This window comes from Sciurus vulgaris, assembly GCF_902686455.1.
Source record: "Sciurus vulgaris genome assembly, contig: HiC_scaffold_174_arrow_ctg1, whole genome shotgun sequence".
NCBI classification, from domain to species: domain Eukaryota; kingdom Metazoa; phylum Chordata; class Mammalia; order Rodentia; family Sciuridae; genus Sciurus; species Sciurus vulgaris.
The window spans coordinates 580,918-601,545 of record NW_027632879.1 but is presented as its reverse complement, the minus strand read 5'-3'; the positions used below and the strand labels follow the sequence as shown (position 1 = coordinate 601,545).

Here is a 20,628-nt window from a genome sequence, read left to right as displayed (position 1 = left end):
TAAGTTGCTTAGGGTATTGCTAAGTTGTTGAGTCTGGCCTCAAACCCATGATCCTCCTGCCTCAGCCTCCAGAGCCCTGGGATTTCAGGTGGGCACCCCTGCACCCGGCTGTTGAGCAGTTTGGAAACATCAGCTGGTCCCATTCTCTTGAAGACTCTGCAAAGTTCATGGAGACTCATTTCACAGGGGACAGAAGCATGACTTAGAGGAACCTAAGGAGCCACTGTTTGCCAAACCTTACTGAGGCTTATCTCAGAAACACATGTCAGCCTGTGGAAAAAGCAAAGCCAACTGCAGAAGCTGGTTGCCTCCACCTGTAAGGACCTGGGTTGTCCATAGGGTACAATTGGACACTCTTTAGCACACACACAGATGTCTACATGTTCAGAGAAAAGAATATGAAATGACTCCCTGAGAAGGTTGTGGGTGTTTACCAATGATGCTTTTAAATTTTAGCCACCAAAGACATCCGAGTGATTATTTCTACCACCTGACGCCTGGCAGCTGGAAGTCCTTCACTGTGGTGCCAAATCAAATCAGGGACAGCTGATTTTGGTTAAATGGCTAATTTCTGGAGCATGCTATGGTGACACCATCTTCACGTTCCCTGACTCTGGCCCCAGGCTGGTGTGAGAGCCACCAGCAGTGACCTCCCGTGAGCTCCCTCCAGGCCTCAGTTTCCCCACACAGATGGAAAGCAGGGGCCAGTCCATTCAAGGAGCCTCGCACCTGCAGTCATGGAAATATCCAGGAGAATGCTGAGCTGCCTCTGATGGCCTTGTGTCTTGGCAGTTGGAAGGCTGGACTGTCTGTCCTCCAGTCCCCAAACAAGGAGGCATCAGACTCAGACACTGTGGGGAACCCTGGGCAGCCTCCCGTCCTGTGGCTGCTCCGGGGAAGCCCATTTCTGAGGCTCAGGGAGTGTGTCAGGCAGGACACTGGGGCAGGTGGCCCACAGCTGGGTGAATGACCCTCACTTAACCAGAAAGCCCAACGGGCTGGACACCAGCAATGCTGGCCTGCTCTTAACCGGCTCTGGCTCCCTGTGAACCCTGCCAGTGCTCAGGGAGTGGGGCTGGTGCCAGGCTCCCTGCGGCTGCACTGGACCCTTGATCTGCTCCCCAGCCCTACAAGGAAGGGGTCTCGCCCCCCAACTCAGCCTCCACAGCGGGTCCTTCCCTGAGCCCCTCCCACCACCCAGGGGTTCTGAGACCCTCAGGTCCCAACAGAGCTGCCTGGGAAGGAGTGAATGGAGTTTGGGCACGAGGTGGGGGTGCATCCATCCATCAGCACATGCGGCAGGCGGGAACTGAGTGCACCATAGGAGGAGAGCCCAACAGCACCCAGGCATGCTCAGGTGATGGGACATGAGGTTGAGTGTGCATCTCGCACACAGTGCTGGTGTGTGTCCCGTTGTGCACAAGCTCGTGCGTGTGAGCGTCAGCCTATGTCCCTGCATGAATGCATGTGTGTGCCTGTGTGTGTGTGGCAAGGAGCATGCATCCTCCCATTAGGCCTGTGGAGGCTGAACAGTGAGGATCCCAGGGAGACCCAGGGGCCTCATGGATCTCTTGGTCATCTGGGGTGAAGGGCAGGCATGTGCCCACCTGCCTGGCTGGTCTCCTGGCAATGGTGTCCAGCTATCCTGTGTGTGCTTGAGGACACTTGTGCAGACACTGGGTGGTCACCATCACACCTCTGTGAGCCCAGTCTCACCATGGGGGGTTGTGCATGTGGAGAGGATGACCCCAGGGACTCTCTCTGGGTTGCCTGGCAACTGTTAATGGATTGGAGGGCTCCCCACCTCCTAGCACAGAGAGAAGCCAAGTTTCTGCCCACCTCCCCACATCCCTGCCAGCTCCATGCCACCAGAGCTTTGGCATTTCCCAACAATTCCATGAGCAGCTGGCACCTGGTTGGAACATGCTATTTCCCCAGTGCCAACACCACATGGAGAGAAATGGGACGGGTGGGGACCAGCCCAGGCAGGCCCTCACCAGGAAGCCAGGAGCATTTGGGACCCTTACACCTGATGCCCACAGCCAGGGACAATGCTGGTGTCTGTGTATGATGCATCTTGGATGGTCTTTGGGGTCCCTTTGCTGATTTGGGTCCTCCTTACTGTTATTGGGGGTTGCTCTTGCAGCCTCTTGCAGCCATGACCTTGAGTAACCGAAGGCACTGGGGCATCTGTCAGGGTCCATGTGCTCCTCACCTGGGGTCCCATGGCCATGTGCTCTGGCCTCCCCACTTCCCCCATTAGGCACCCCTTTCCTGGGCTCAGTCTGATAGGACCACATCAGCATGCATCTCAGATGGCTTCGAGGGTCCAGCCACAACTCAGGACCCTGGAAGTTCTGCCAGTTGGTGTCCCAGCAGAAGGCCTTGGTACTCCTCGAACCAACAGGCTCAGAATGGGTGGTCCTGGCCATGCGACAGGAAACTTATGACCAGGAGATGCCAGTTCTAGCCCAACTGGGCTTCTCCTCTCTGGAACCCTTCATCATCACCTGTAGAACAAGAAGCTCCCCTCCGTGAAGCACCAACTGGCAACTCCACACCCCTCAGCTTTGACCATGGGTAGTTTCCCTGTATCCTAGAGCCTCAGATTGCTCACCTATAGGATGGGAGCATGAATATGGGGTGGGCTATTCAGAGATGGACAGGAACAAGCCTTGTGAACTTGGGAATTGAGGAAGGGGCAGTCCAAGGCCCGGCTCTTGGCTTGCTGTCCTTAGAAAAGACAGGGAGAGGAGAAAGGAAGACTTTGCTGTCATGGTTCTGCAGAGATTCGTCACCTTTGGCATTTAAGCAGCTGCTAATGAGTCCCTGAGTCCCCTGCTTATTGAGGAGGGCTCACCTGAATGTCCTGAATATCAAAGAAGGTAAGGTTTTCAGAGGTCTGAAAGGGCTAGAGACCATCAGAAGCTACCACTGTGTGTCTCTTTGGTCAAGGTGTGTGCTGGGGCCAGGGCACAGTTTGGGAAGTCAATTCCAGGGTGGAGAATCTTCCTGAAGTATGCTTGGAAGGTGGAGGTGGGAAACTGTTGAGTCACAGGGGCTTCCTGACATCCAGTGCAGGGGCTGGAGAACCTTCTCAACCAGCAGAGTTTTTTAGCTCGAGTCCCAGGAGCCTGGGCAGCCTCTTGGAGGCTGCTTCTCTCTGCAGGTGGCTCTCTACTGCACCTTAGTGATCTGGGCATGGTGAGTAAGAATGTCAGCCCTGACCCTTGATGTTCCACTTCCCTCCTTCTGGGATATAGGTCACCTGGCTTTCCCCTTCAGGGGTGAGAAGCTCTCTTTTCTTCAAAAGTGAAGTGGCCAGGGAATCTGTTGTCCTTCCCAATACTCTCCTGCTCTCCATAGCAGTGAGAAGATGTCTTCTCATATGTGGGGAGCTCTGGCATCCAGAAGGAAGGGCATCTGCTTAAGCCAGGCATGCCCTTAGCTGTGTGCCCTTGGGCAGGTGTCTTCACTTCACTGAGCCTCAGTTTTCCTCATCTGTAAGTGGGTCTCATCATGTGTACAACTGGGTGGAAGTCCCTGGAATGGACTTTAGGACTGTCTGAGACTCAGCAAATGCTGTGCCACTTCCTGTTCCCTTCTCATCACTTGTCCATGGTGTGTGAAGGTGCAGCACAAATCAGGGATCTCTGTTTTCCCAGCAATAGTGCGAACTTCATAATGCCTTCTTCAAGATGCATAAGGCAGATTGCTTAGAGTCAGGGCAGGGCCAGTTTGCTGCCATCTGGGTTTCAGCACCACGGAAGGGCAGCCAGTACCATGGACAGCCACCCATGAGCCCAACAGGTAGCAGCCCAACAGGTAGTGGTTCTAAGGAACAACATGACCCAAATCTTGCAAGACTTTCAGGCCATTGAAGATTCTGGCAACACACTATGAAATCATAATGTTAACGAGTCCATCAGGTGTCTCCTTCTGGGAGGAGAGCCACTCTTGCAGACACAGTTAGCAAACCACTGTGAAAAATGGGCTTCAGCCAGGCGTGGTGGCACATGCCTGTCGTCCCAGTGGCTTGGGAGGCTGAGGCAGGAGGATCGCGAGTTCAGAGCCAGCCTCAACAACTTGGAGAGGCCCTAAGCAACTCAGTGAGACCCTGTTTCTAATAAAATACAAAAAGGGGCTGGGGATTTGGCCCAATGGTTTAGTTCTCTTGGGTTCAATATCCATTTTTTTAAAGACTCCAATCAAGGAGGAAGACCATTTCTTGGTTCTTTCGTAACCAGGCAGAGTCCAGGTGTCCAGGAGTCTGTGTAAAGGCAGAACAGCAGGTGCCTGCAGATATTTCCTCTGCCAGCCTTTGGTGCTTTTGCTACTAAAAGCACCCTGTGGGCTCAGAAAAAGGTGGGCTGGCCCCTTACCCCAGGCAGAAGCCCATTCAGGGTAGTGTTGGGAGATAAGCAGCCTCCTTTGGATCTCCAGGGAAACTTCACTAGGAAACAGTGCTAATACCGAGTTATGACTCTGCACACAGAATCTGGCTTCTCCCTACCTGTTTCCTCCAGTGCTGGCTTATTTCTCTTTCTGATGTGATACATGCTAGAGTTGTGTGCCAGTGGCTTGGAAGGCACCTCTTTCTGATTTATTTATGTATAAAACAGATCCCAGGCATTGAAAGTCAGAGAAAAGACCTCAGTGGTTTCATATTGCTTAGAGTCAGGGAACAAAGCAGAAGGAGGGCCAGGGTTTGGAAGAGGAGTTAAGCTAGAGCTGAGGAGTCCCCTGCCAAGAGGAGATGGGTCCTGAGTCCAATTCAAGGGGTCACGGTGTCTAAAGTACTGGACTGAGTGAGCACCCCTACTGGGAGACCTGGGTTCCAGCCCATGATAGGTCCCTAAGAGGTGACATGGCTTTGGGGAAAAACCACACCTGCCTGTTATTTCCAGAAATCATCTCTAGGTTTCTGCAGACTCCACTTCCTTTGCCTGGATCTCTCTCCCATTCCTTGGTGACATGCCTCGAGTCTGGGTATCTTCCCCCTATCCACTGGGCACAGCCTTTTCCATTTTTGAGGCCCCCATACAGGCCCTCTCCTCTTTGAAGCCTCCTTGGGGGTTGTTCAACCAAGCTGCTTCTGGTCTCTGAGTTTGAGTTTCTATAGGTGTAAAATGGAGACACCAAGGAGGTGTCACCAATGTGACATCCAACCCAGGGCTTTTGCTGATTCTGGGTTTCTGCTTGTGACTGGAAAACATGACTTTCCCATTCCTCCGAACCTCCTTAGAATGCAATTCAACCCAAATGCTGCTCCTGTAGTCCGCTGAACATACCCCCCATGGTTGGACCGGCCTTATTGCTATCGGGGAGGGACAGAGCTTGGTTCCCCATCAAGCCTCCCTGTACCTGGTCCAGTGGGAGCTCATCAAATGATCTGATTCAGGAAAGATCTCAGGACTGTTTCCAGATGCCGTGTTGTCAACTGGGAGCTCCCCATGAGTCCCCATTGTACACATTACCAGCCATCTCTCTTCTTCTCCAAGCTGCCTCCATTCAAGCCTCAGCCACAGTAGCCTTGAGGTTGACAATGCTGGGATTGTCCTTCAGAGTCCAGCTGAAGGTGCTCAGGCTACAGACCTTGTACAATGACAGTTCAGAGATGGGTGGAATTCGAGAATCCAGGACTCCATTCTCAGTAGAAATGACCAAGATCCCCACTCTTGGACATGATGCAAAGATGCTTCTGTCCGGTGCATGACTGCCCACCAGGATGATGGCAGCAGGCAAGCTGAGGGGTGCCGTGGTATTCCTTCCAGCATTATGGACTGCTCCCCAGCACCCACCCAGCTATGGGAACACAACTCACCTCACCCTAACAGATTCTAGTGACGTCTGCATGTTCAGGTGGATATACTTCAGCTAATGGAAAAGTCTTTGATGATTCATGGGAGGGTGATGATGCCAGGTGATCATGATATCTGTGAACTGTGAGCATGTGTGTGTGTGTGTGTGTGTGAGAGAGAGAGAGAGAGAGAGAGAGAGAGAGAGAGAGAGGAGGTCCAGATTATCCGGACAACTGACTGTAGCTAAGGAGGTCTGGCTAATGTCTTCTGAGGACAAGTACAACCCAAATCTCCTTATCTGGCTCTGCCTCATCTACTGGCATATTTCAGAGGTAGTAGCTTCCCCCTGTACGTCTTCCTAACTTTGAGGCCATCGCTTCAGATGGCCAAAGTGTCACCATCGACATAACATAAATATGGGCATAAAGGAGACCTGAGGTGAGCATGTGAAATCTGCCCCTTCAGAGATACCAAGTCACACCAGACACCCACTGGCTGGCCCTCCTCCAGCATGGATTCCACAGACCACCTCTGCTCCTGCAAGCCAGGTGTCACACCTGAGTTGAGATGAGTGGCAGGGAGATGGGGCAACCCGTTGGTGGTAACCAGCATGGCTGCCAAGCCTGTTCATGGTGGGGCAGCTCGAGCTGGATTTTGGAAATATGGAATTTGAAATACTGAACACATTAACAAGCTAGGAGGGTTCTTTGGTTTGTTTGTTTTTTGGTACCAGGAATTGAACTCAGGGGCACTTGACCCCTGAGCCACCTCCCCAGCCCTATTTTGTATTTTATTTAGAGACAGGGTCTCACTGAGTTGCTTAGGGCCTCACTTTTTAGCTGAGACTGGGTTTGAAGTGGTGATCCTCCTGCCTCAGCCTCCCTAGCTGCTGGGATGACGGGTGTGTGCCACCTCGTCCAGCAAGCAGTCAGTTTTGTGAAATATTAAATTCACGTAAATGAGGACTTTTTTATGCAAACAGAGGTGCTAACTTTCTGCTGAATCCTGTGCTGGTAGGTCTGCATCCTAGGAGAGATCTACCTGAGATCTGGCCTCATTATTCAAAGTCTTCCATCCTGGTGTCACCTGGGGCTCCTTATAAAGGCAGAATTGTGTGGGTTTGCTGATGCAGCAGCCGATCTAGGTCTCCAGGGGCCTCTGAGGCACGTTCCAACTGGGGACACACAGGCCACAGGGTTAGAAGATTTCACATTGGAGTTCTGTCACTGCCTCCGGATCAATGGTGGGACAGGGTAAGCCCAGCCCCAAATCCTCGGCAAGACCTTTAGCTCCTTTTATAGGTCTGAAGGTCACCTGGCACTAGACCGCATGATCTTTGGCAAGTTCACTCTGATGCTTTCAGTTTCCTGGCTGTAAAGGGGGCTAATTAACCGTGGCCATGACCTGAAAAGCCTGTAGGGAAGGTAAGTAAAACCAAGCCTGTCCCAGGCTGAGCACAGTGCCTGGCAGGTGTCTGACAGATGGTTACTAATGTCATTCAACAGCCCTGCTCCTCAGGAACAGGGCCACTCCATGATGCCCCCAGAGGAGGAACTGGTTCCTATCCTCTCCTGTCTGCCTTCTCCTTCCCTGGGTTTGGAGACTGGTGAGTGCTTCCAACAAGACTCCAACTGGAAGCATCCATAGGCCCCGATGTGGGCCAGGAGGGCATGGAGGCCTCTGGAGTTAGTCTGTCCTCCCCTGTCTGCCAGCCTCCTGACACGGAGACTCAGACTCAGCTTCCTCATCTGTCAAATGGGAACAGCTAAATACCAGGGCCCATTTCAAGGGTCACTGTGGAGAGCAGAGGGGCTGCTCCAGAGGCCATGCTCAGAAAGGACAGAGGGTCTGCGGGCATCACCAGGACAGTGGTGGCCATTGTCATCATGACCATCACTAGAGACAGCCAGGAAGAACAAGTTCAAGCTTTAGCTCAGTTTGGGAAGAAGGAAATCAGGTAGGAATGAGGGGGGCCTCTGGCGTGGGAGGCAGGGGAGGGCACGAGCCCTGGGGATGTTCGCAGCAGCTGGACCCAAGGGCTCTGCCAAGTCTGGCGGGAGGCAGGTGGGGGGGCGCTACCTGTCACCTGGGGTGATGGGGAGCCATGGAAGGTGCAGGGCAGACGGTGGGGACAGGACCTGCAGAGACGCAGACAGGTGAACTCATGTACACCTGCGGGCCGACTCTTGAACCAGATGCAGCCGATAGATGGAGAGGTGGTTGGCACCGCCGCACACGCTGCCCTGCTCGCCCTTGCATTCCATGTCGCACTGGGCCGCGCTCATGTTGGCCGCCTGGATCTTGTGACTGCAGTAGTTCTCGGTGCTGAACTCCGTCCCACGTACAGGTAATGCCTGGGGGAGGCTGCTGTCAGGCGGGGACGCACGGGACACCTACCAAGACCCTGCGCATGCACCCTGGCAAGCAGGGGCCTTCAGGAGACAAGGATGCCCCAAGGCCATCAGGAGAGCCCAGGGATCCAGGAGACAGGGTGAGGGAAACTCCAAGAGAACCCCAAGAGGAGTCAGGGAGGCTGGGGAGTTGGGGGGCCTTGGAGGTGTGGGGGGTCCCTGAGGACAGGGAAACCCAGAAGAGGAACAGGAGCTCCCCAGTGTCACCCCCCTGCCCATCTCTGCCTGAGGCGTGGCCCACCCACATGACCCACCACCGGTATCCACGGCGTATCCTCCTCTGCCACATGTCCCCCTCCCGCTCCCTTTGTCCTCCCTGTCTGGGGACAGGAGACATTCATCTCTCTATTCCAGGAAATGTCACCCAGGGTTGATGCCTCCATGTCCCTAAAGGATTGGAGGCAGGGGAGGGGCAGAGACTCACTTTCCTTCAGAAGGTGGTAAAACTATGCTCCAGACCCAGCCAAGGAAGAAATGCCTTTCGCAAAACAAAACAACCCAGGCATGCTTAGATTTTTAACTTTTATTTTCCCCCTATAAGCATGGAATCCTTTCCAAAAAAGGACACTCAGTGGCTACATGGTCTAGAAACAAATGACAGTCCCTGACAGCTCTGGCTCTGGCCCCGGGTCTGGGGAGCTGGGAAGGGGAGGGAGACAGGCTCTGCTCAGCTCCTTCGTCCATGGTGGCTTCTGAGACATGGTGGCCTCAGGAAGCAGTCTGTAAAACACAGAGCACCTGGGGAGCATCCTGTGGGGACTGTCAGCTCCCTGGATGGCATGGTCCCAGATGGAGGGACATGCCCAGCCAGACCTGTGGCCTCCACACCGGATGGCTTGGGGTCAAATGTGGCATTGCTGCAGCCAGCTGCTCTCTGGGGCAGGTGGGGGAAAAGCAACTTAGACAAGTGGAGCATCTTGGGCCCCGATGCCCAGCCAAATCCTGGGGCTGGGCAAGACTCCTTCATCTGCCTGCCTCAGCCTCCTGTCTCTCCAGCCCTGGTTCTCAGATGTCCCAGGTCCACTCTTTTATAAATGCCTCACTGACAAAAGCAGCACTTTCTAAGAACAGGGCCCAGCAGCGTTAGCAATTCCAAGGCAAGAGGGACCTCATCACTCAGAGGCCCAAAGGACAGAGTACTGGGGGGCAGAGGACCCATCATTTCTGGGTCAGGGAAAGAACAAAGGGGCCAGGGAGTCTCCTGGGTCAGGAGGGTGGAGGTTCTGAACTGTACTCACAAACCCCCAGGGAGGTGCTGCCAGCAGCTGGTACACGCTTGAAGAGGTAGCGCCTCACTGGAAGTCCTTAGGTCACCAGGGACTTGCCCTGGGAGGGAATCATGAGGCCCAGTCCTTTTCGCTGCCTCTCATTTCCTAAAAGGTGAGTGGCTGTGGTATTCCCTGTGCTCCCCCCATGATGCGCCATCTCCCCACAGGCCCAAAGAAACAAGGCCCCTCAACTGTAATTTGGAAACTCCCAGATTGTGAGCCAAAATAGACCTTTTCTCTTTTTAAGTTAATTGTCTCAGCTATTTTGTTACAGTGATGGAAAGCTGATGAACACGGAGGGCGTGTTCCTTCCAAGGTGCTGTGGTTTGGATGTGGTTTGAGGGTCTCCCAGGAGTACATGTGTCGAAGGCCTGGTTTCCAGGGTGGTGCCTTGGGGAGGTGGTGGAGGCTTAAGATGTAGGGCCTCATGAGACATCTTGGATCACTGGGGGTGTGCCCTTGAAAGGGATTAAGGTCATTCTTGTGGGACTCTTGGCGGTTCCTGTGAGTCAACTGTTATAAAAGGAGCAAGCCCCGCCCTTCCCTCTCTCACTGCTTCCTAGTTCATGAGATGATTCTTCCTACACACTCTACTGTCAATACCTAGAAAACTCCTATTCATCCTTCAAAACCCAGCTCAGGGTCTTACCTTTGTACTCTGTACTGAGTCCCCCATGGGTTCCCTCTACCCCTTCACGTCCCCACTGTAAGCGCTCCTGGCTCAGCACCCATCCTGCTTCGGTGTCTCTAGCCCAGCATGCTCATCTGCAGAGTGTGGATCATGGCACTCCAGCCTCATAGGGACCTGTGTGCCAAGTGCCGTGGGACAGGGCATGGCAGGAGCGAGGCTTCCCAAGTAGAAACCGCTTAGCCTGTCCATGCGTTGTTTTCCCCAGCAAGATGGGGAGCCCTGCAGCAGGGCTGTGGCTGCCTGGCTCTTGATCCCAGCACGTGTGCGCAGCCAGCGCTGCTTCTGAACCAACTCACTCAAGGGATCCAGCGCTTCCTGGCTGTCAACTCCTGAGGGCCTCTTCAGCACATCCAGCCACTGCAGTGGTACCACTGCACCCTGTCTCACGAGTTGCTCTGGGTACATGTCCATCACCATCCTAGGCTGTGAGCTTCCCAATGGCAGGGGCTCTGTGGAACCCCTCTATCTTCCTGCAGGTTGGAAAATTCATTAATAATTCCATGTCATCAAGGACTCAAGGTCCTTCCCAAGCTGGAGAGGGTCCCAGGATCATGACTTTAATGGTGGGCTTCTCAGGCAGCTAATTATAAAGAGGACAGTGTTTGCTAATCAGGGACAACAGGTAGAGTCCCTCAGTGGCCGCCCACTAGCTCATTTCTGCACCAGTAGCTGTGACCAGTAGCACTTGTGACCCTCAGAGTCAGCCAGCTGAAGTGTGGTAGTGAGTGGATTCAAGGTCTCCCTGTGAGCCACCACAAGGTCAAGATCCTGGAGAGAAGGAGAGAAGATGAGCTCAGTCCCATGGCAGCCCTAGGGGTCTTGACCCTGTTCGCTGGTCTTACACAGACTCATTTGCTCTTTAAAACTCACTCCCTCCCCCGCCAGGCACATTCTTTTTTTTTTTTTTTTTTTTTTTTTTTTTTTGAGGGGTGGGTGGGTGGGATTGAAAGCCTTCAGATGTGCTTTACCCCTGAGCCATATTCCCAGCCCTTTTTATTTTATTATTTTGAGACAGGGTATTGCTAAGTTGTTGAGATTGGCCTCCAAGTTTCCATCCTCCTGCCTCAGCCTCCCGAGTTGCTGAGATTACAGGTATGCACCGCCTCCGGAGTGCACAGTCTAATCAAACTCATTCTAATCAGCTTCTGCTCGGAATGGAAAGCCTGTCTGGAGAGCTGAGTGTTTCTTCCAGGAGAGCAGCCAGGGGTTTCTATGCTGAGAAACCATCAGATGCCCCATTCCCTAGCCCTCACCTTGCCCTTCAAATAAGCCTGGTGCAGACAGACTGACCTGCTCACACATTCCCTAGCCACATGCAAGTCCTTACAACCCTGTTCGCTTTCAACTCAGTGAGGCACGTTTGGAAATGCCATCAGGTACCTTGCCACAAGCATGATACTGGACCCTTGCACATATGCTCCCAAGGACCGCAGCTGCGCTAAGCAAGCACTCTCCCATGGATCCACGCCCCTGTCCCATTTAGTCTGCCTTCTCATGAACCCTTTTCACAGACAAGGAGACCAAGCATCACAACTCTTACCTGTGCCGGCCTCACAAGCCGATCTTACTTTGGGCGCACAGCATAAGTGCTGATTGGCAGCTACTGACTTCTCTTCTTCTTCCCTCTTTTCTGAACAAACCAGGAGCCAGGTACTCTGCCCAGCTTTCAAGGGCCTCCCTTCAAGTTCAATCTCAGGTCCGCCTTCCAGTTATTTCAAGGGTGCTGTGCTTCCTCTGGACACATGGGCTTCAAGATAAATGGGCCTCAGGAGAACGTCAGGAGACAGGCTGGCTTGGAGCCAGTGGCAACATGAATTTGGGGCTGTCAGTTTAGGATTAGGGTGAGTGCATCTGGCCACCCAGGAGACAGTGGTCATGTTGGATAGGACTGGTACAATCTAATTACAGAAGTGAAAACATATGTATGCTGGTGCCTTCGTAGCTCCCCTGTGACGTGGAGGGGTGGACCCTGTGGGCACTCTGCCTGGAGGACGCTCCTCTTCCTGGTTTCCAGACCTTGCCCCCTCACAGGGCCTATCAGATTTCCCACCCAGAAGAGGACACCCGACTGCTCACTGAATTGCTGCAGGTTAAAGGCTCTCCTGGCTAATGGCATTGGCATTGTGCAAGTCCAGAGCTACCAGCAGCCACTGTCCTCTGGGGCCTGCACCAGCCTGTGTCAGAAGGACCAGCAGCTAGAGCAGAGAGGAGCTGAATGGAGCTTTCCAAAAGGATGCTCTGCATGAAGTCACAAGAACTCCAGGCCAGGGAGCCCCTTCTGCAGCCTGGTGACAGAGTCCCCTGTGTTTTCTTCTTTAGTTGAAGCCTTGGGTAGGGTTTTCTGTCCTTTGCCACCACTGGAGCACACTGACCAGGCTGTGCTGATCTCCAGCTACATCACTTAGTCACTTGCCTGAGTTCATCCAGGAGTGAGGATCTCAGACCCAACCCAAGCCTGGGCCCATCCCCTCCCCATGTGCCAATGTGCGGGGCTATCTGCCACCTGTTCAGACCATCCTGGAGGGGGATGGGAGAGGCTGGGTCTCCTGGGATGTGTTTAGGCAGCCACTGTCCCCAAAGTCTGCACTTTTAAGTGCTGGGCTGCCCCTGCTTCCCCTCCAGTGGGCTGAACAGAGACTTGTTGATTGGCCTCCCCGCCCTTATCTGTGGACAGGAGGGAGGGAAGGCTCGGGACCCTTCCTTATGCTTTGTAGGACGTGGGTGTGTTACATACCAGGGCCTGATGAGCTGGCAGAGCCCTGGGGCTTTTCTACCTATCCTGGGAGAGAGCTGGGGACCCCTTTCCTGCTGGCCTTGGGTGCAGGCTGCCACCCACATGACCATCACTCCTGTGCTTGGGGCTCTACGGCCCTGCTGGACTCATTGGCATGGGGGCTGAGAAGCCCCTGCCATCTTCTTTAGTCTCTCCTTGGGCCCCTCTTCAAAACCTGCTGTGGCAGCAGACTCTCTTGGAGATGGGGGTGAGGGGTGGTCAGGTGTGTCAAACAGGGACAGGCTCCCAGGCCACTTGAGGGTGGATTTACAGCCAAGCTTACGCTATCAGCTTGTCTTCACGGTGGAGCTGGGCTATTTGTCTCAAGCCCAGAAACCAGCATCAGTACCCCTCCTCATGGCGGGGGTCTTTCTTTCCTAACTTTGTCCCTTTGCTCCTGTTAATCTTTCAAGCAGTTCTGCTCTCCCCAAGCAAGGCAGTCTCCTCCCAGGGCTGAAGGCAAATGACCTGCACCCCTTACAGAATGGCTCGTGAACAGACTGGTGACAGGCGGTGACTCACTGTCCTGGAGTCAGGCAGGTCTAGGCTCCAATCCCGAGGACAGTGCCACGGGAATCCTGAATGTCACTCAAGCTCTTGGAAGTAGAATTTTTCTCCCTGAAGAGTAGAAACAAAAATTGTATTAAGGATGCTATTCATTGATAAAAAAAAAAAAAAAAGAAAAGAAACCAAGTGTCCTAATCCCCAGGACCTCAGAATGCTGCCTTATTTGAAATAGGATCACTGCACATGTAATTGAGTTCTGAGGTCACACTGGAGGACAGTGGGCTCAATCCAATCTGACCACAGTCTTTATAAGAAGATGGCCATATGGGGTTGGGTGTTGTGGCACACGCCTGTCATCCCAGGAATTTGGGAGACTGAGGCAGGAGGATCATGAGTTCAACGCCAGCCTCAGCAACTTTGCCAGGCCCCATGTGACTTAGCAAGACCCTGTCTCAAAATAAAAACCCTGTTTTAAAACAAAAAAATAGAAAGTGCTGGGGATGTGATTCAGTGGTTAAATGCCCCTGGGTTCAATAACTAGTACCAAAAGCAAACACACACACAAAACAGGCACAGTGGCGCATACCAGTCATCCCAGCAGCTCGGGAGGCTAAGACTGGAGACTCACATGTTTGAGGCCAGCCTCAGTAATATAGCAAGGCCCTGAGCAACTTAGTGAGAACTTAGTGAGACCCTGTCTCCAAATAAATAAATAAATGAACAAATAAATAAATCGAGCTGGGAATATAGCTCAGTGGTTAAGCACCCCTGGCCAACAAAGAGACAGAGACAAAAGAATGACTTGTGGCAACAAAAGCAGACGCTGGAGTAACGCGGAAGCCACGGGAGGTGAGGGCAGCAGGGCAGAGGCACAGGGTAGTTGTCCCCAGAGCCCTCTGAAGCGCATGTCCCTGCCAACCCCTTGATTTTGGACCTGTGAACTCTGGAGGTACATGAGACTCAACCCCTGTGTTGAAGGACCCATTTAGGGAACTCAGCTGTGGTGTCCCTGGAAAACAATTGCATTGATTGTCCACCGATGTTACACAAAATGAGTCTGTGCACCGAGCTGAACTCCAGACCTGCTCAGGCTGGAAACCCAAGTAGGTACTCTACTGTGGGGACGCTCTGCCACCCTGGAAGTGGCCCTGGGTCTGACTGTTCCAGGCTGTCTGGGCTTCACATGCAAGGACTGGCATTTCCTGCTCATGCACAGGGGCCTGGGGCCAGGAGGGTCCCACAGCTCCCTCCACTGCTCCTCCCCCAGGAGGCCACCAAAGGGTCCCCCTGGGGATCTCGAAGCTGCTCCCTGCTCAACTGTCTCCTGAGTGATTTTCCCAGTAATGTGCATTATGCTTTCAATTTAGAAATAATTTTGACTCCTTGTGGAAGAATTTTATGAAAGGAAAAGTTACTACAGTGGGGGAAGCGGGGTACACGGTTAAATATGCCAAAAGACGCTGAAGACACAGCTGGAAATGCGGGAGGGGAGGCACCAAACCCTGGCAGGGTGGCCAGTGGGGTCCAGCCATCTTCCTTCTGGGCTCTGTCTGTTTTGACATGTTCTAATTTTTCTACAATGAGCACGTATGGCTTTGATAATCGAGGATTAGTGTTTGAAAATATAATTTCTTTTTTTTACCTACCTGTCTTCCCCTAAGGGACTGTGACTATTCCTTAGAGGAAAAATGTTTGAATTATTTCTGAGTCAGCATCTCCCAGGAAGGGGCTAGGCATACAATAAATGCATGATGAGAAGAAGGAAGGAAGGAAAGGAAGGAAGGAAGGAAGGAAGGAAGGAAGGAAGGAAGGAAGGAAGGAAGGAAGGAAGGAAGGAAGGAAGGAAGGAAGGAAGGAAGGAAGGAAGGGAAGGAAGGAAGGAAGGAAGGAAGGGAAGGAAGGAAGGAAGGAAGGAAGGGAAGGAAGGAAGGAAGGAAGGAAGGGAAGGAAGGAAGGAAGGAAGGAAGGAAGGAAGAAAGGAAGGAAGGAAGGAAGGAAGTCTCCAACCATCTGCATTCAAATACAGGTTTACCCTCTCCCTTCTGCTGGGGAACCTGGAGAAAATTGCTTAACCTCTCTGTGCCTGAGTTTCTTTCCGTGAGCTGGAGTTAATCGGAGTACCTTAATGTATTGCTATGAAGAAGTAATAGATGTACAGTGGCCAGCCCAGCACCTGGTACTTAGCACACACTCAATTTACCCTCCGTAAACATCACAACAGACACAGGTGCTCAGTCCCTTTTAGGAAACTTAGTCCCTTGGAGGAAACTTAGTCTCAGAGCAGTGATGATACTGCCTGAGGCTGCACAGCCTGTGAGTTGTGGAACCTGATTCAACCCCTGATCCACTGCTATGGAGCTCAGGCCAGGTGGGGCTCCTGAGGTGACCTGTACACCACCTCCGCCAGTGGCACCGGATTTGGGCTTCCTGCCCAGCCCCTTCCCTCTGCCTTGCTGCCTCCAGCAGAGCCCTCACTGGCTTGAGGAAGCCCATGTATTTACCACCAGGTGGGAGAAGCTGCTGAGCTTTAATCCACTTGGTTGTCTGTCCTTGCTGGGCTCTGAATAAGTCCCTCCTGTACAGGCTGGATCTGTGTGTCCTTAATACCACCAATCCCAAGGCTGCCTGTGGAGAGAACCAGCCAGGGCTGCCTTATGCTTCTTTCTTTCTTCTCTCTTCGAATTTCATAAACTGTAGAGCATTGCTGGGCTCAGCATGCAAGGTTGACCAGCATAGCAGTAGAGAAGGCTCACACACTTTGGAACTTAACAGACCTTGTTTTAAACCTCAGTTTTTTCCATGAACTACCTGTGTAGCCCCGGGTGAGTGATTTCTGGGTCTTAGTTTTGCCATCTGCGAAATGGGACAATCTCTGAACTGCGTTGGACTAATTCAATGAAAAACTCACACGTGGTAAGTCTTTAATGATCAGTGAGTAGATATCAGCTACTGATAAGAACAACAGCAACTAATAAGTGACCTATGGTATAATCCAGAAGATAGGATGAGTGTTTTGCACATATCATTTCATTACAATATGAAAAGTAAATAAAGCTTGATGCCATGTAGTAGTTGCTTGAGAAAGGGTGACTAGTAGCAGAGGCAGCGGCATATGGTTGTTCAACAGCATCTGTGGGGGATGGTTCCAGCATCCCCCGTGGATACCAAAATCAGTGAATGCTTGAGTCCCTTGCGTAAAATGGTGTCGTGTTTGTACAGAACCTGTGCACACACTCCTGGAACTTTAAGTCATCTCTAGATTATTATGACCCCCAATACAACGTGGATTCTATGTAAGTAGTTGTCACTCTGTATCACTGAGGGAAAAATGGCAAGAAAAATTTCTGCAACCTTTTTTTTTCTTGATTATTTTCCATCAGTGTCTAATCGAATCTGAGGTTGTGGAACCCACAGATGCCAAGGGCTGACTGTTTCATTCTCACAACAAATAGGGACATGGTTGTGCGTGTATCAACTGTGCCAGGGGGATTGATACCCCTATAGGGCATCTAGATGAACAGCAGGAAGACAACCAAGGGGGAGATGTTCCAAGGTGGGCTTGGGAGGTGGTCAGGCAAGTGGGTCTAGCCTCAAAGCATGACAAGTAGCTCTGTGGCTTTCCAAGGACAGGTGGAGCTGGGAGTGGCCAGTCTCTCCAGTGGGCAGCCCTCCTGCCGCACCTGTAACTGTGAGATGGGCTCCTTCCTAGGCAGACCCCACGAGCACCCCTGAACATCTCTGATTATCTGTGCCAGGCTGGGGATGCCTGGTGCTTTCCTGAGCATCAGCTCCCTGAAAGCTCAGAAATGCCCAGAAGGGAGCCATCATTACCCCTATTTTACAGATTTCAAAACTGAGGCCAAGCCATTTGCCTGCACCACACGGCTGGATGGGGTGGAGGTAGGGTGTGAGTCCTAGTCCCCCACCTGTCCTCCTGTGTCCCGCCTGCCCTCTCCCTTCTGGGTGAACACCAGGGACTTCAAGAGGCAGAGATCTAGGGAAGTCCCCAGGGTGGGAGCGTGGCATCTACTGGAGGCCTCTGAGTCGGCAGGAGCTCCATCAGTAACCCCACATCCCTCCATGGTGCAGAGAGGACTTTCTGTGAGTTGAATCCATGGACATAAGGCTGCCTGGGTGTTCCCTCTGCCTCAGTGTATTCTCCCAGCCATCTCGCCTGAGTTCTGGGGACCCCATCCCTGTCAATCTCATGGATTGCCGGGTCCCTCCTCAGCACACTGGGCAGTTGGGGATGCCAGTAGACTTGGGATGCTGACACAGGGAGCCAAGTGCCCTGGCCAGAGAGACCTGGCTTAAGCTCCAGGGCTACTGCAGCTGAGAGCCAGTGTCTTCACTCCTGTCAGCCTGTGTCCACATCTGTCAGCTGAGCACAGTCGTGTTCAGCCCACGGAATTCAGTGAAAATCAGCAAAGCCCTTTATGCCTGATGGACTAAGAAAATGCAATCAAACATGGCCAGGGCAGCAGTGTCCCCTGAGGACTGACCCATTGCCAAGGACCCAGAAGGTGGACCATGGGTGGTGTGGTTGAGCCCAAGCCCTGTCACTTGGTAGCCAGGTGAACATGGGTCTTGGAACCCATTTCCTCCTCTTTACCATGGGAATTATGGCAGCCAAGTATAGATTTGTGGAAATAACTCCAAACATGCCAAGTGCTTACAACAGGACCAGGCCTGAAATACCCGAGAGCTGCTGGTGTAATTTTTGTGTGTGTTTCACAGGTTGGAGGAAGGTGTGTTGGGGGGTGTGGGGCAGAGCTTGGAGCCCTAATGGACAGCTGGGCTCAAATGCAAAATTGCTAATTGACAAGCTGTCCAAACTTGCACAGGCTGCTTAACCTCTCTGAGCTTCAGTTTTTTTCTACTGTGAAGTGGGAGTGAAATCTTGCAGTGTCTCTATGCAACAGCTGGTTCCTATTAAATGCTGGCACTAGATCTGTATTACCCTCTAGCCTGTCCCTCAGCCCCTCCCCTGGGCTCTGATCCATAGGGCTCTTACCTTGCTCCTCCTCCTTCTCCCAGATGACTCTCCCCTTGGGGGCTCAGCTCCAGGCTCCCCCGTAGTCACCCAGCTTGACTCTCTCATTGGTATCCTTGCCCTTGAACGAGGGTCCATGATGCTGGAGGCTTCGCCCTCCTGGAATCCCCAGGCCAGTTGCAGTTTGCCCAAGAAGGGCAGCTCATTTCCCTGGGCTGGGCCTCCTCTGGCTGGGCTGGTTTGACTCTGGGAAACGGCGGTCTGGCCCATGAAGCCAGAGTGCAGGAAGAGTCGGCTCCTGGTGGTCAGGTAGAGCACCAGGAAGGTGAAGAAGCACACGGGCTTCTTGCAGAAGTACCGCTGGAATTTGAACCAGAGCTTCGCCATAGCGGGGTCATTCCAGACTGGCTCCCAGGACTGGGTTGGCTGGGAGGTGACGGAGGGGCCTCGGGGTTCTGGGCTTCCCCTAGGGATGGCACCTCTGGGGGTCCTCAGTCTTCCTCCACCTGTAAAGGTGGTTGCCAAGGGCAGAGGTCAAGGACAGGTCCGGCACTTTTTTGAAGCCAAGAGAAAGGCCACCCAAGGTCAAGGTTAAGGTCAAGGTGGGCTTTTTGACACAAAGAAAGGGGCCATCAGGAGGGGGTCCCATGTCCCTACATCTTGTTCATCACCTCAGAATTCCCAAAAAATGCTGAAAATGGAAAGTTAGCAGAGGGATCTGGGCCAGCCGTTCCTGGACCCTGCTGGCCTCTCAGGCCTGGAGAGCTGGATAATCTCACCAGGGCCTTGATTCTGGCCTCTTCTTCCAGCCATGCCCAGGCTCAGAGCATCCACCCTCTGGGATTAGAAACTGGCAGATCTCCAGTTGTCAGGCATCAGGACATGTGGCTGTCACCTGCAAAGGACCACAGGCACCAGCATGTGGAGCCCCTAGCCATGAGAGAACTTACAGGAGACCTGAGCATCCTTCACCCAGAATACCAAAGATCAGGAACAGGAGGAACTGGGAATGTTGTGGAGCACCTCGGGGGCAGAGCAGAGGGGAGCCCAGGCCTGGGTCTTCACCCCCAACAGAGAAGCAGGAACTTGTCTTCTACGAGGTCCTAGTTTGGGGATAAACTTTATCTCAGCCAAGAAAACATTCTTATAGGCTGATGACAGACAGATGTCCCTCAGGACCCATGGTGAGTTGGTTCCAGGACCAGCCCCATCCCTCAGATACCCAAATCCATGGATGCTCAGGTCTCATCTAGAAAATACGCAAAGACTTTAATCATCACCAGATTGCTCTGATACTTGGTGCAATGTCAATGCTATATAGTTCTTGTCCCTGTATTTAGGGAACAGGGACAAGAAATAAGTCTGTGCCTATTGTGTGTACAGCACAATAATTTTTTGGAGTATTTTCAGTCCATTGTTGGTTGCATCTCTGGTTGCAAAACCTGCAGACAGATATAATCCGCTTCTAGCTTGTTTGGTAGCGTGGGCTCTTGGGAGCGGGACTTGTGCTTGAATCTTATGTAGGGGCTTGGAAAGCAGGGAAATTGGGGTGCTTGCCCAGAGGCCATCGCCTCCAGTTAGTGGAGAGTTGATGGGGGCCATCCCCCTTCTGTCCCCTTTTATTTGGGGTATGCCTGGCAAATAAATGAGATTTTTTTTTAAACTAAAAAAAAAGAAAAAAAAAATCCGCAGTGAAGAAGAACTGCTACAGGTCAAGGGGAGGAGAGGAAGTGCACGGCTGTCTGTAACGTGCTGCCCGGTCCCAGGATGGAGGAGTGAAGTCTTGCCTCTCTGTGGTTCCAGCCTCCGGAGCCCGCCCGAAGCTGAGTCACCGGAGAGTGCCCTGAGGGAGCAGGTGACCGCCTGGTCCAGGACTCAGGATTCAAAAGAGGAGATATTGAGACGCTTCGGACCAACTCAAAGCAGCCGGGTGACTCTCACCCCCTGGGGGGGCATCCCGGAGGGGACGGTGGTCCCAGAACACAGGAAACTTTGTGAAGTAGAACTGCCGGCGAGACGCCCCTCCCCCCGCTGGAGCTGAACTCGGACTGCTGGGAGCGCCGTAAAGAAGGCCGCTCGGCACAGCGCTGGGACTCGGAGCAACCACTGGGGCTCCGGCGGCTGCCCAGGGGAAGAGTGGCGAGGAGAGCTGTGTGGACTCAGGACACCGGGGCCTGCCCTGAG

General features: G+C 52.9%; 1 protein-coding gene across 1 annotated transcript in view; it reads right to left on the bottom strand.

The window, feature by feature from the left end:
- The window catches only part of LOC306652292 (sialate:O-sulfotransferase 2-like), a gene marked incomplete at both ends in the record, with an annotated part of 32,080 nt that extends 13,249 nt beyond the window's left edge, over positions 1 to 18,831 (bottom strand). Inside the window, 2 exons of the mRNA XM_079125270.1 lie at positions 7,972 to 8,194; positions 18,565 to 18,831. Coding sequence (XP_078981396.1) covers positions 7,972 to 8,194; positions 18,565 to 18,831 — 490 coding nt within the window. The remainder of the gene's footprint in view (positions 1 to 7,971; positions 8,195 to 18,564) is intronic.
- Between the last annotated feature and the right edge of the window lie 1,797 nt (positions 18,832 to 20,628).